At 37.9% G+C, this 16,526-nt stretch overlaps 1 protein-coding gene across 2 annotated transcripts in view; it reads left to right on the top strand.

Annotated features, from left to right (window-relative positions):
- The window catches only part of LOC126483831 (potassium/sodium hyperpolarization-activated cyclic nucleotide-gated channel 2-like), a 282,969-nt gene that overhangs the window by 199,067 nt on the left and 67,376 nt on the right, over positions 1–16,526 (top strand). For both annotated transcript variants that reach the window (XM_050107031.1, XM_050107030.1), the window contains one exon: positions 8,071–8,220. In XM_050107031.1, coding sequence (XP_049962988.1) covers positions 8,071–8,220 — 150 coding nt within the window. The remainder of the gene's footprint in view (positions 1–8,070; positions 8,221–16,526) is intronic.

Below are 16,526 nucleotides of genomic sequence, written 5' to 3'. Positions count from 1 at the left end.
GATTATTGATGGCAAGCTAGATCATCCGTTGAATAAGAGCTCTGTTAACTGCTAGAAATAATGTTACAGGGTGCACACTGGCCAAGTGGTCTCAGTGTAATTAGTGAAGCATTGTGTGTCATGGTTCAGGTAGTGAACCCTCATGGTGACTCATGATATTGCTGAGAGGTGACGAAAAACAAGCCTCAAGACTCCAAAAAATGAAAAGCTATTCCCTGATGACATCACTGTTCAGAATCAAGAGAAGGGATTGATGACTGAAACTTTGATGCTTAAATGGCTCTGAAACATGTGGGAACTCCGTCCTGGGGGGCTTTCCAAGCAACCATCAGTGATTTTTCATGAAGCATTTCATGAACATCTCACTGACGGCATAAAAAAGAAGTTCCACAGCCTAGCCAGTGACCTACTGAGTAGATTACAGGGAACTTGGCAGACTAGATTACAGGGAGACTGAAAATTTCTATGGTCCAAGTGGGATTTGATCTTGCAATCTCTCAGTCTCCAGGTATGCATTTCACCAGCAGGGCCAACAACTGTTATTAAGGTGGCTTGACAGCATCATAGGGCATAGCTTTTATGCACCACTCATCCTGCCCTACAATCTCTTATCTTCAAGCATCTATGGAGATTGTGGAGGATGGTTTACTAATTCCTTATTATTTGTTTGATCCAATTCGCCAGAATAACTTGCAGTGGGCTTGCTGAAGAAGCCTATAATGGTGGTGATGACTCTTTTATGTCATAAGTTCATTTGTGACATCAACTAAAGGAAAGATTAGCAATATCAACACTGGTATCAAAAGTTTAGTAAGCAGGAGGTAGTATTTCAAATGCTTGTGCTGTCTGTAACACTTCACTGAGAGAGTCAGACATCCCAGTGCTCTAACTCTCACTTGTTTGTCTGCAGACAGTCTACATCTTGAATAAGAGACTTTGTGTAGGATACATTTCAAGATTTCATGAAAAATTCCTCTACATAGTCAGACTCTGTAGTTCAATGGTCCACGCCACATCAGAGTGACCTAGTTGTTTAGAACATTGATTAATTTGAGACTACAGTGTAAGTTTGCTGATAATAGTGATTAGAAAACAAATCACAAATTTTAAATGACTGGACCTACTAACAGGTGTAACTTTTGAACTAACTCATATACTATAGTGTTTGTTGCTTGAAGAAAATAAGATAGTGCTCTGCTGAATGAGGTCAGTAGCACCACTTGCCTTGCAATGAAGAATGAAGTGACCCAGATCAACTATATAAGTTTCCTCTCCGCAGTTACGATTTACAGAAATATCTGGCTGTGATGGTTACAGACTTGTCAACTCTTACGGTTGTTGCACTAGCTTTATTAGCTGTTGAGTTTCTTGCTGTAGACTAGCTGCTGCTCCTGTTGCTGAAACTATTCTTGGTGGTTGGCTGACTGCTGCTGCAGCATCTGAAATTCCAACTTTTATTTTCAAAAATTTAAACACTGTCAATCACTGCTGAAGTAGTCACATCGTTGTAGGAATTTTCTCCATCACCACTTTATTATTGGGCACAATAATAATACAAGTTTTTAATGATGGATACAATATTTCACAAACGTGTAAGAGATATTGTACACTATGACATTTTAAGGAGATGGGACCTGGATAAACTGAAAGAACCAGAGGTTTTAGAGACTTTCAGAGGGAGCATTATGGAACAATTGACAAGAACAGGGGAAAGGAGTACAGTAGAAGAAGAATGTTTGGCTTTGAGAGATGAAATAGTGAAGGCAGCAGAGGATCAAGTGGATAAAAAGGCGAGGGTCAGTAGAAATATTTAGGTAACACAGGAGACATTGAATTTAATCGACGAGAGGAGAAAATATAAAAATGCAATAAATGAAGCAGGCGAAAGGGAATACAAACATCTAAAAAATGTGAACTACAGGAAGTGCAAAATGACTAAGGAGGAATGGCTAGAGGACAAATGTAAGGATGTAGAACCATAAATCACTAGGGGTAAGATAGATGCTGCCTACAAGAAAATTAAAGAGATCTGTGGAAAAAAGAGAACCATCTGTATGAATATCTAAAGCTCAGATGGAAAACCAGTCCTAAGAAAAGCAGGGAAAGCAGAAAGGGGGAAGGAGTATATAAAGGGTCTACACAATGGAGATGTACTTAAGGGCAGTATTATACAAATGGAAGAGGACATAGATGATGATGAGAAGGTAGATTGATACTGCATGAAGAATTTGACAAAGCACTGAAATACTTAAATTGAAACAAGGCCCCGGAAGTAGACAACATTCTGTTAGAGCTACTGGTAGCCTCGGGAGAGCTAGCCATGACAGAACTCTTCCATCTGGTGTGCAAGTTGTATGAGACAGGTGAAATACCCTCAGACTTCAAGAAGTGTATAATAATTCAAATTCCAAAGAAAGCAGGTGGTGACAGATGTGAAAATTACTGAACTATCACTTTAATAAGTCACAGTTGCAAAATACTAACACGAATCCTTAACAGAAGAATGGAAAAACTGGTAGTAGCTGACCTCAGGGAAGATCAGTTTGGATTCAGGAGAAATGTAGGAACACGTGAGGCAATACTGACCATATGCCTTCTCATAGAAGATTGGTTAAGGAAAGGCAGACCTAAATTTACAGCATTTGTAGACTTAAAGAAAGCTTTTGACAATGTTGACTGGAATGTTTTCTTTCAAATTCTAAAGGTGGCAGGGGTAAAATACAGGGAGCAAAAGGCTATTTAGAGTTTGTACAGAAACCAGATGGAAGTTATAAAAGAGTCGAGCGGCACGAAAAGCAAACAGTGGTTGAGAAGGGGGTCAGACAGGGTTGTAGCCTGTCCTCGATGTTATTCAATTTGTCTATTGACCAAACAGTAAAGGAAACAAAAGAAAAATTTGGAGTAGGAATTAAAGTGCACGGGGAAGAAATAAAAATGTTGATGTTTGCTGATGGCATTGTAATTCTGTTAAAGACTGCAAAGGACTTGGAACAGCAACTGAACGGAGTGGACTGTGTCTTGAAAAGAGGATATAAGGTGAAAATCAACAAAAGCAAAATGAGGATAATGGAATGTAGTCAAATTAAATCAGGTGGTGCTGAGAGAATTAGATTAGGAAATGAGACACTTAACTGGTAAATGAGTTTTATTGTTTGGGAACCAAAATAACTGATGATGGTCAAAGTAGGGAGGATATAAAATGTAGACTGGCAATGGCAAGAAAAGCGTTTATGAAGAAAAGAAATTTGTTAACATCGAGTATAGATTTAACTGTCAAAGTCCTTTCTGAAAGTATTTGTATAAAGTGTAACCATGTATGGAAGAGAAACATGGACGATAAACAGTTTAGACAAGAAGAGAATAGAAGCTTTTGAAATGCGGTGTTACAGAAGAATGCTGAAGGTGACTTTTATCAAACAAATGCCAGACAGAATAACATATCGAGATCAATAGAATGGCCGTGACTTTTCTTGTAGGTATGTGTTAGCTATCTGTGTGCCATACAGAAACATATAAAATACAATGATGCGGACGCACATGCCACATAGGAAAGTACAACTACTCGATAACTCAATTCAGTCGAGTCAACTGACAAAAGAAATGAACGAATAGCGTGCAGGCTGACTGGTGGGTGGCAATGCGAGTTACACTGGAGTGGGGAGGGGAGGGGGCTCGTACCCTGCATGCCCACCATAGGTATCTGCCACTGGCTCGAGGATAGATCACGTAACTAATGAGAAGGTTCTGAAAAGAATTGGGGAGAAGAAAAATTTGTGGCACAATCTGACTAGAAGAAGGGGTCGGTTGATAGGACACATTCTGAGGCATCAAGGGATCACCAATTTAGTGTTTAGTACTGGAGGGAAGAGTGGGGGGGGGGGGGGAACTTTATAGGGAGGCCAAGAGATGAATACAGTAAGCACATTAGAAGGATGTAGGTTGCAGTAGCTACTCAGAGATGAAGGGGCTAATACAGGGCAGAATAATGTGGAGAGTTGCATAAGACCAGTCTTTGGACTAAAAGCCACAAAACAACAACAACAACATAAAGCTGAGCAACACACTGTTCAAGTTAGTGGGTGTACTCACAGAACAAACCTTTGTCACAGGCAGAAGCTGTACTAGCAAATACCTTTGTGAGCCTAAATATAGTGACCACCATCCAGTGCGAGCTGAATGCCATGTGGTGGCATTGCAAGCATGTAATACGGTAAGGCTCCACAGTGTATTACCCTTACATTATCCCATGTTGACTGAACAACTGTGTCAAATACGATTGTAGAGAGCACATGAATACCAATACTGGACTTTGGATCAGTGGAAGTGTCACCCGGTCAGATGAATTAAATTTCTGGTTTCACCACTTAAGTGGTCACGTCCAGATAAATGTCATCCAAGTGAATGGCTGCTCAAACCACACACCATGTCACAGTCACAACTAATGCCAATTTAAGGCCCACATCATAAGCCGCCACTTGAGGCCCCAAGCTGGGATGTGCTCAGAGGAGTCTAAGTGCAAACCAAAAATCTCCCAGTAAAAATGTGCCTGCAAATCAGCCATTTGTGAGATAATTGTAAATGTATGGTTGCAACAAGCCACTGACATCAGTATTAGATATTGTTCTATTTAGTATAACTGCATTTGAATTCTAAACTTCTTGATTTGATTCTCATCTACTTGGGCTTGCATTTCACCCAAGGTCTACCTTAACTAGAAATACAATACTACTTCAGCACATTACATGAAGTGAAAGGAGTTTTTCAAACCTCAGGTTGATAAAGACAAATCTTTGGTTAACTCTTTCTCAATAATGACTGTGTGGACTGCAAACTTTAGCTGTTGAAAGAGATAGCCTGAAGTCTGCAGAATGAGATTCTATTCTGGAAGATTTTACTAAGTTAAGAAATAGAAAAATTTCAGTATCATGTTTTATGGAAGTGACAAATTGTCAGTACATGTAATTAACAACTGTACAAATTAAACAGAGCTCTTTTAATAGTGTTTCTTGTTCATATCACAAGCAAATTTGTGTTTCCCATTTTAGTTCACACTTAAAAGATTTGACCCTGTGTAATTTTCAACTACTTTCAGGCCAAATTTTCAAAAATATGGCTATTTGCTGGTGAGTTTTCCTCACATGCAACACACAAATTATGCAGTTAAATAATGTCTTAAGTCTAAGACATTGATATAAAATTAGATGACATTTTTGAATTTCTCTCCCAACGTTTTTCTGTTGGAAAGTGAAATAATTTGTGAATTATATAATCGAAAACTTTTTTTGTTATACTGTAAATATGAAGAAATTTATATTTTCATTCTTTCTGCACAGTGTAATAGATAGGACATATGTACTGAAGCTGCAACTTTACAATAGATCTAGTTCTTTCTGCTTCTAGTAAAAGCTTTTAAAGATCTCATGAATTACCTTAAATGGAAACAAGTTGTTGTTTATTTTAATATTTAGCACTGGAATAAGACTGAGAAATTAATCGATGTTACAGGGACATGTCTATACAGAACTTATCTCCAAACAAAGAAACAACACATTTCCATGAACACAATCACTAGATTAACATCCATTTTTAGAAGTGTTACAATGAGCCGAGCCCAAAGAAGAGCAATTAATGTCTCATGGTGGAGGGAGATGGGGGCATTTGATATGAGAACTGTTATTGAGCGAGCCCAGGACACAGGCCAATGAGGTCAGTATTATGTGTGGGGGACATTCACCTGCTCAAAATGATGTACAGCTCCACAAATAAGAGGTTTCTGATGCAAAAACAGTTGATAAGAGCAAAAGTAAGCTACGAATTCGTAAGTGCATGCTCCACAACATGCGTTCCCAGTAACTTTTGGGTCACAAAATAAATATATGTTTATGTCTATATACATCTAAAACTATGAGGAGACAGAATGGCTGGCTGCCAATACTCACCATCAAGAGACAACATTCTAGTACTATTGATAGACACACATAAAAGTACAAAAAGATTGTCTTAATGCTCAGAACTATTAAGTCCTTCCTCTGAGAGGAGAGAGGAATAAGTTGATGAGAGATGGATCCCCAGGATGAGAGGGACCCACCTTTTGTGGGGACAAGAGGAGACAGCAGATTATTTTCCTAACTCAGAAATTTCTGTTTTGACTAATTTCTAATATTATTTTGTTGATTCAGAAACTTGAAAAAAATTCTTCTTTTCAGATAGTACTATTAAGAAAATTTATGATGCATTATCTTAGTCAAACATAACTGAAATTATAACAACATTTTGGAAAATCAGAGATGACAGAGATAAGTCTCAGTGATTTTATAGAAATGAACATGTAAAGTGAAAGAAAATAATAATGAATCAAAATGTAGAGCTATCTCACTGATGCCTGAGATACAGCATCTTTTTACTGGCCTGTAGCACCAACAAACAGTTGCGTATAGTAACATTAGGGAATGACATTCAAAAATTGATATGGATTACTAAAGAAATTACAGATAGATACTGGTACCTGAATTATCATGGGGTGAGATACATCTGAAACAAAGGAGTAAGCAAATAGCAAACTTATAATGCTGCATAAATGTGAAAGATCTGATCAATGAAAAGTAATTAAAAATCACGAAAGTACTTTGGTGAGCAAGAGTGACTCATAATTGTACCGAGATAATTAACATGCAATTGAAGGAATAACTGAAACGAGGGACAAAAGAAATGCAACACAGTTTGGGGAAAACAAATTAAACTAATGGAGGTGTGCAACAGTAGGCAAGTTGGACGACCTATCTGGCCATTTTCATCTCAAATCTCTGGAAACCCAGTTTCATATTTTCATTGACTATCACAAATACATTAGAACTGTATTTTTTTGGACACTGACATGCTATGATTTACATGAAGATACTCTCATTTCTAGCTCTCTAACAAATAAGACATACTACCATCAGAGCACTTCCTTATTTGAGTTTAATGTTCTGTCAGCACTGGCACCTGCTTCCTTCCTTATTTTCCCAGCTTACAAATTTTCTACTTCAGATGTATTTACCTTGTTGATTGCTCCTATCTTGAAAATCATCATTTGTCCTATGCAGTCTGATTTCCAACACTATACCTGCCCTGTTATCAATTCCCAATGCTTCCACTCTCTAGAAAATGAACATATATCACATAGTCATTCTTGACTTGTGGCTGCGTATCTCCTTCCCTTTTTGCAGAGGCCCTGGGAATGTTATTGGTTCTGCAGACTACAGTATCCATTCACTTCAGTTTATATATTCAGTTTTACCATTCTATTGTGTGCAATGGATGTTGGCATACACTTATGCCAAATATTTTTGTTTTGTTAGTTTGTTTTCTAGACGTGAAAAAGGCTTTTAAGAAGTAACTTTTCTGCATGTACAGGGTTCTGTCATGGCAGAACATCACGATAATGTGTTCAAAAGCAATTTTTAATTTTCATACTATACCTTTCTATTTTTGTGCAGGTGATGTTATTTAGATATTAAGATGATTCACATGGAAAGTGCTACTGACATATGAATTCTGCATTAAATTCTTGATTTCATAAATACATATTCTCATTGATTTACAGGTTCATAACCATTCCAACAGTAGTTAACAGGATGTTTATATTTGATTATGGCATAAAACTTCTGCTGTGATCACATGGATATCATATGTAAGCAGTATTGTTTTTGGCAACAGTGAAATGTTGGCTGCCTGTTATGTACTGTACTTATAAAGTAAAATAATACTGAACAGTGAAACAATGTCATCTCAATACTGAACAATTTTTCCTTCTTCTTCCAGTGAGTAAGTCACCAGCCAGTGTAACTTAAGATGCAAGTGTGCTGTAACTCAAAATAATGATGTATTTTATTACAGGAAATGTCTTTTTTCCTAATTTACTGAAATGAAATTTATATAAACTATGTAAAGTTGGAGAACAACATATGCAGGGTTGAAGAGATAATGTTTTAATAGGCACTATGCAAATTCCTTGGTTGAAAATAAAATTCACAGCAAAGCCTTTGTTCTCTTTCAAGCTAAGAAAGCTTCTTTGATTCTGTGTTACAGTTCCTCAACATGGCCAGTGTCTTCATGCGAATTTTCAACCTCATCTGCATGATGCTCCTGATTGGACATTGGTCTGGCTGTCTACAGTTCCTTGTACCAATGCTTCAAGGTTTCCCATCCAACTCATGGGTTGCAATCAATGAGTTACAGGTACAGTAGTTTTCTGCACTTCAGATTAGGTATTCAGCTGAATGAGCTTACCAGCATTAAGCATATTCATTTCAGTTTTAGGTAGTTACTTATTTAATCACTGCGAGCATCAGAGATACCCGAAAACATTGTTGCTGGTTGTTTTACATACTTATCATCAAATGAAGAAGATACGCTGAGGTGACAAAGTCATGGCATGTCCTAATATCATGTCAGACCTCCTTTTGCATGGCTTAGTGCAGCAACCTGATGTGGCATGGACTCAGCAAGTCACTGCAAGTTCCCTGCACAGATATTGAGCCATGCCGCCTCTGTAACCATTTATAATTGGGAAGGTGTTGCCAGTGCAGGATTTTGTGCATGAACTGACCTCTCAGTTTTGTCCCATAAATGTTTTATGGGTTCCATGCTGGACAATCTGTGTGGCTACATTGCTTGCTCCAATTCTTCAGAATGTTCTTCAGACCAATGATTAACAACTGTGGACCAGTGACAGGGCACACCGTCATCTATAAAAATTCCATCATTGTTTGGGAATATGAAGTATATGGAAGGTGCCAAATCGTCTCCAAGTAGCTGAACATAATCAGAATCCAGGCCATTCCGTGTAAACACAGCACACACCATTATGGAGCACCACCACCATGCACAATGCCTTGTTGACATCTTGAGTCCATGGCTTTGTGGAGTCTGCATCACCCTTGCCCCTACCATCAGCTCTTACCAACTGAAATCAGGACTCATCTGACCAGGCCACAGTTTTCCAGTTTCTCATGTCCAGTCAATAAGGTCATGAGCCTAGGAGAGGTGCTGCAGGCAATGCCGTGCTGTTAGCAAAGGCATTTGCGTCAGTTGTCTGCTGTCATAGCCCATTAATGCCAAATTTTGCTGCACTGTCATAATAGATAGGTGTGCCATACATCTCACATTGATTGGTTATTTCATACAGTGTTACTTGTCTGTTAGCAATGAGAACTTTGCGTAAACGCCGCTGGTCTCGGTTGTTAAGTGAAGGCTGTCAGCCACTGCCTTGTCTGTGGTGAGAGGTAATGCCTAAAATTTGGTACTCTCTGCACGCTTTTGACACTATGCATCTCAGAATATTGAATTCCCTAATTATTGCCGAAATAGAATATCCCATGCGTCTAGCTCCAATTATCATTCTGTGTTTAAAGACTGTTAATTCCCCTCATGCAGCCAGAGTCATGCCAGATGCCAGATGAATCACCTGAGTACAAATGACACCTCTACCAATGCACTGCCCTTTTATAACTTGTGTACAAGATACTACTGCCATATGTATATGTGCATATTGCTATACCATGACTTTTGTCATCTCAGTATAAGTTTCAAAATTTTTTGCTGTGCTCAAATATGCAGTCAAATTCAGGGGTACCAGTAGAAAAATCCATGACTTAGGCAACAGTAACATGCCAGAGCATTATCAGATACTAAGCTTTTTAAATAAAAGCCTAATTATTGGAACGAACTAGGTTCATTCGAATGAAAATATCATGACCATTACAACCATTTCCAAACCGTCTCCACTGCAAACACAGTTTCGTGATTGTTGTGATCATTGTGACACCTTCGTCGAGCCATATTTAGTGTGTTTCGGTGTATGGCCACTTGGAGCACTAGTTGACACCTTCTTTCACTTTGCGTTGCTTAGATGTTTTTAGTGTAAACACAGCACTGATTATGTATTTTATTCATGCTGAGCAAAATGTGTTTCGAGAATTTATTCTCATCATTAGGTGCAGTATTTACGTATCTATTTTTTTGGGATGTTACGCAGACAGACAATGTGAGTGATAATTTGAGAGAGAGAGAGAGAGAGAGAGAGAGAGAGAGAGAGAGAGAGAGTGTGTGTGTGTGTGTGTGTGTGTGTGTGTGTGTGTGTGTGTGTGTGTGTTTTCTACATAACTAATGAGGCACAGTACCTGATAACCTCAAAAAGATGACTACAGTACAAGAGATCCAGGGTAACACATATTCAAACACCACACAAAATACTTAAGTACATAGTTTCACATGACAATGAGAAAAAATTCTTGAAACGCGTTGTGCTAAGCATGAAAAAATATGTACCTGGTGTAATATTTCATTATTGAAATAATGAATGACAGCTGCAGGCTTTCAAAATCATCAATTATGACATATGAAATTGAGTGAAATGTTCCTACTTCCCAGACAGTTATCAGTTCCAGTTACGTCAGCGGTTTGTATTGGATAATAAACCTTCATTAGATAATAAGCAAGTCCCTCACAAGTCTTTTGATGCCTGTTATCTACAAAGATCATACATAAAGTGCCAAGGGGTATCCTATACGTAACTTTTACAGCTTAAAATGTTATTTCCCACATTTTACATTTTCCCGCATTTTACACCATTTTTTTGGAAGTTCTTGATAAGTACAAAAGTAGGGTTTCAGTGTAATTAATTAACTGAGGTCGGAGAGATATATATTGAAACTGAGTCAAGTAATTAATCTAATAGCCTGTGGCCTTGCCCCAATGATAACACCAGTTACCATCATATTGCCAAAGTTAATCACTGTCAAGCTAGGCTAGCCCTTGGATGAGAGACTGTCCAGGTCTTCTGAACGCTGTTGGCAAGCAGGGTGCACTCAGCCCTTGTGAAGCCAGTTGAGAAGCTACTTGATTGAGAAGTAGTGGCTCCAGTCATGAAAACTGACATCAGCTGAGAGAACGGTGTGCTGACCATGTGCTCCACCATAGGAAGAAAATATCGGCGCTTCATCAGTCTAAGGTATTTGTTGTGAACATTCCAAAGAGACATGACTTAATTCCACAGTCCTGTGTAAATGAGGCTATCTCACAAACGAACTCTAAGTTAGCAAAGTTGTGTAAGCATTTTAAAAATACTTGTGTTATAGATGTAAGCAGTTTTGGACGAGAATTATTTACAAGACACGGTATGCACCTGAACAGATCAGGAAAAAAAGCATTAGGTACCCTCATAAAAACAAAAATATTGGAAGAAGTCCACAAATGTACCCCAAAGTTGGAACAAATCACACTTGAATGGCTCCAACCATCAAGTCAGACTCGGTTTCAAACTCAAATGTTTCAGGAAATTGTTAGTAATGAACGTACTGTGTCTGTAGCTACCGATAATTTTTTAGGCAAAAGTTTAGATCTGTCTCTAATTCCAAAGAAATGACGATTTTTCACCAAAATGTGGGAGGACTTGGTAATAAAGTAAATGACATTACTGTTCTGTTAGAGGAACCACAAGGAATAAAAGATACTGATGTATTATGTTTTAGTGAACATCATGTGAAGGATATTGAAAGGTTACAGCTAAGTGGTTACTGTCAGGCAACGCATTACTCTAGAACCATCATGGAAAAAGGTGGAGTGGTAATTTATGTAAAAAAACAACATATCTTACAATGCATTAGATTTAAAGAGCTATTGTATAGAGCAACAAATTGAAGTATGTGGTGTTGAGATTACTGTAAATGACTTCACAGCTGTAGTGTTAGCACTGTATAGATCTCCCTCAGGGAATTTGAATGTATTTCTTAAGCACTTAGATTCTTTATTATCCATACTGTACTCAAAGTCCAAGAACTTGATAATTACTGGTGACTTTAATGTTGATTCCCTAAATGAGAGCAATAGTAAAGCTGATTTAGTACATTTAATGGAGTCTTATAATCTGATGGCAATAGTAGATTTCCCAACTAGGATTACTGTTAACAGTAAAAGTCTGATAGATAATATGTTTATAGATAAGTCTAAATGCAATGAGATCACTGTACATCCAATCCTTGGCCTTTCTGACCATGGTGGTCAATTGCTTAGGCTCAATTACATCAGTGTATGCAACAGTTCCAAGCATTCTTGGAAATCTTTTAGGATAATAAATGAACAGGGCCTTAAAAAATTCGATGATAGCCTAAAAGAGAGAGACTGGAGCCGAGTTTATAGGGAAACAGATGTAAACAAAAAGTACAATTCATTTTTAAATGAATTCATGTCTGTATTTGAGTCCATCTTTCCCAAAAAAGTAGTTAGAAATAGTCATATAGGCAATGCCAAGAAGTCTTGGATCACTACAGGGATAATAACATCGTGTAGAACAAAGAGGATGTTACACAGTTCTCTCAGGACTTGTAATGATCCAAAGAAACAACAACACTACAAACTTTACTGTAGCATTCTCAAGAAGGTTATAAATAAATCTAAAAGTATGTGCATAAAATCAGAAATTGAAAGCTCAGAAAATAAAATTAAAACTATATGGAATGTAATAAAGAGGGAAACTGGCAGGACAACAGGGAACATGTCTCAGGTAGAGATTAATACAGGGGACAGTATCATAAAGAAACCTGAGTTGGTTGCAGAAATATTTAATAACCATTTTTTGAGAGCAGCAGAGAAGACAGGCTGTAATGGTTCTATGGAAGAATCATTGTCCCTCCTACAGAAAGCTATTAGCAACAGAATCCCACAGTTATCCTTACCTCCAGTTACTGTAAGCGAAGTCATAAGAGTAATTAGATCATTAAAAAATAAAAATTCTGCTGGTGTGGACAATATTTCTAGTAAAATACTGAAACACTGTTATAAATTTGTTAGTCCCGTCTTATGCAACATATACAATGCATCCCTACAAGATGGGATTGTCCCTGACAGACTTAAGTTGGCTGTAGTGATTCCTCTCTTTAAAAAAGGGGATAAAAGCATTGTTACAAACTATCGCCCAATATCCCTATTAACTACCTTCTCGAAAATTCTAGAAAAACTCATGCACAGGAGGATTGTAGACCATCTCAACTTCCACAGTATCTTAAGCAAAAATCAGTTTGGGTTTCGTGCCGGTCTTTGTACTGAACAGGCAATATTCTCTTTCAGCAACCAAGTTTTGGAAGCCATTAACAAAAAAATGTCTCCAGTGGGTATTTTTTGTGATCTTACGAAAGCCTTTGACTGTGTAAACCACCAAATTCTTTGGAAAAAGGCAAAATACTATGGTTTAGGTGGTACTGTTGGCTTGTGGCTACAATCATATCTACATTATCGGAAGCAGACTGTAATGCTAAATGGCTCTTCTGGAGAACCTGCCTCGTCTGAATGGGGCACGATAACGTGTGGTGTGCCTCAAGGCTCCGTTTTGGGCCCACTGCTTTTCCTCATCTTTATTAATGATCTTCCTCTTTGTTCTGAGACAAACAGCAAATTTACCCTGTTTGCCGATGATACCACAATTCTAATTGACCATTTGATTGATCATGATCTTGAAAAAACTACAAATACTGTTTTTAATGACATCTTAAATTGGTTCTCCTCAAATGGTCTCTCGCTCAATGCAGATAAAACTCATTATATGAGGTTCCATACATCACAAAGTAATCCCGATGAAATTAACATAAAATGTAGAGATCAACCAATACAGAAAGTTGAAGACACAAAATTCCTGGGTGCTTACATAGACAGTAAATGTAATTGGTCAGTTCACATTCTTCATCTATGTAAAAAACTTAGCTCGGCAACATTTGCATTACGGGTAATTTCTTCAGTGGCTGAAGTTGACACTATTAAGGTTGCCTACTTTGGCTACTTCCACTCATTGATGTCATATGCTATCATATTTTGGGGGAACCAACCACTTGCAAAAAAAATTTTCACCATCCAAAAAAAAGCAATCAGAATAACGTGTGGGGTCCATCAAAGACACTCTTGCAGGCACTTGTTTCGGAAGATAGGTATCCTATCAACTGCCTCACAGTATATTTTTTCCTTGCTGACCTTTGTGTGCAAAAATTATTCCATCTACCAAGACAACAGTAAATTCCATGGTTATAACACCAGAAACAAAAACAATCTACATTTAGAAATGAAACGTCTCACTCTGGTACATAAAGGAGTTTACTACTCCGGCATTAAGCTGTTCAATGCTCTACCACTACATATCAAATGTGTTCATACAGAACTGCCAAAATCTAAACAAGTTCTCAAAGATTACCTGACAGAGAAATCTTATTATACTGTGGATGAATACCTGAAAGAAAATGTATACCATCACTAAACTTATTGTGTCTAGAAGTAGTTCAATTGATTTTATTGTGCATTTGGGCATTAGCGCACTTTTTGTAACAACAGATTGGCTGTACATGTATTTACTCTTGTAGGCCTAATATCTGATTTAACTTTGTGCTCTTATCTTTAATCTTTATTTGAAACTCCTTTTTCTGTCAAATGGTAGTTATGTTATCTAGCTGACATTGTATCTGTTACTGTATTTATAGTATGTCTTACTTAAACTATGTACAATTTGCCATTGAATTGCCCTTGTATTTATTGTAAGTTTAAATTGAAACCTGTACAATTTGACACGTTCCATATCCTTATGATTGACTCACTAACTGGATCTACGGATCAAGAAAGAAATAAATAAATAAATATGTGCGTCCAGTGATGCCTATGGGTTGACAATGATCTAGCGGTCGTTCGGTACCGTTGGGCCTTCAAGGCCTGTTTGGACATGATAATAATCCAAACAGAAGGAGATTGAGTGAACTGGAAACAAATATAAGTACAGACAAATTCCTGAAAGGAGGAGAAAATAAAGAGACAGAAAATACAAATTAACATGCAGAATCAGACTATAGAATAGTAGATGAATCAGTTTCCACAGCATCTAGGCTGAATGTACCCAGTAATAGCACTACAAAAAAGCTGTGATGATACAGAACAATAGATTTGGGCCCATATATGTTTTTTGTTGAAGTTACAGAAGGGAATGTGAACAAGTTACGAGTCATCCAGAAAGTAAAGAATGATTGCATACCATACCCAGCACTGATCCCCCACCACCACAGTCACAAGAGTGCCAGTTAGATTCTTCCCCCATCTCAGTGTGAGCCAAGTTTTGTTGTTGAGCAGTCATGCCTTTTTATTCTGTAACCTTTCAAAGTAGTTGCACCCATTGAAAACCCACCAATTGAAAAGTCCCAGTCCCTGAGCGGAGAAAACCTCCGACCCAGCTGGAAATCGAACCCGGGCCGTTAGGTATGACATTCTGTCGTGCTGACCACTCAGCTACCAGGGATGGACTTCAGTGATGTGGAATGTTGTCAGCAAAGGTGTTTTTTGATTCATGACAATGTGCTGCCTCATGCATCAGTTCAAACACAGCAAGAACATCAGCATCATAAGTCAGAAGTATTTGGACATTCTCCTTATAGCTCTGACTTGGCACCATGTTATTTTCACTTATTCTCAAAAGTAAAGGAATTTTTAGGTGGAAAACACCTCACAAATGATGAAGACCTCAAATAAGGAGTGATATCCCGGCTCAGATCTTTGGTGGTAGAGGAGTACAACATGGAAATTGAAAAATTGGTCCCATCGTGACAACTAGTGTCTCAACAGTTATGGCACCTACATTAAAAAATAGAGTAAGGTGCTATAAATTGGTAAACAGTTGATTAACTTCTCATGATTGGGATTCACAGTCCTATAATATTTCTTAAAAGACATCATAGTCGCCATTGACGGTATGAAACAGTGTTTTGCATTGCTGTCTTTCATTTTTATTTAGTTCTGGTAAAACATTCTTTACTCTCTGGATGACCCTTGTACATTTTATACAAAACTGATAAAATATTGCATCAGTACTCCCCATAATTGCTTAATCAAATTCTTAACACAACACCAACAAGAAAAAAAGATGAAACTTCCTGGCAGATTAAAACTGTGTGCCCGACCGAGACTCGAACTCAGGACCTTTGCCTTTTGCGGGCAAGTGCTCTACCATCTGAGCTACCGAAGCATGACTCACGCCCAGTCCTCACAGCTTTACTTCTGCCAGTATCCCATCTCCTACCTTCCAAACTTTACAGAAGCTCTCCTGCGAATCTTGCAGAACTAGCACTCCTGAGAGAAAGGATACTGCGGAGACATGGCTTAGCCACAGCCTGGGGGATGTTTCCAGAAAAAAAGATGTGTGTCAGCAACAGCAGCTAATTATGTAGTCATGTCGTGTGTTTTAAAAGTAAAGATTTGGAATCTAGAATGCCCCTTGATGCAGTCTGTAGACAAGGTATTCATAAGGAATCCACACACATATGGGGATCCAGATGAGATTAAACAGGATATTGAGTTTACAGTAAACATATTAGAAGTTAATAAGCTTACTAAATATTTGATACAAGGCAGTACGAGAACTGAAATTACATTATAAACCTGAATTCTCTTGTAAAACACAGGGTGTGAGGTAATCCAATACTCTCTGCATTGGTGCATCTGTTACAATTGCTTACAGTTTGGAC

Source organism: Schistocerca serialis, chromosome 6 (assembly GCF_023864345.2).
Source record: "Schistocerca serialis cubense isolate TAMUIC-IGC-003099 chromosome 6, iqSchSeri2.2, whole genome shotgun sequence".
NCBI classification, from domain to species: Eukaryota; Metazoa; Arthropoda; class Insecta; order Orthoptera; family Acrididae; genus Schistocerca; species Schistocerca serialis.
This window is presented reverse-complemented; position numbering and strand designations above follow the sequence as displayed.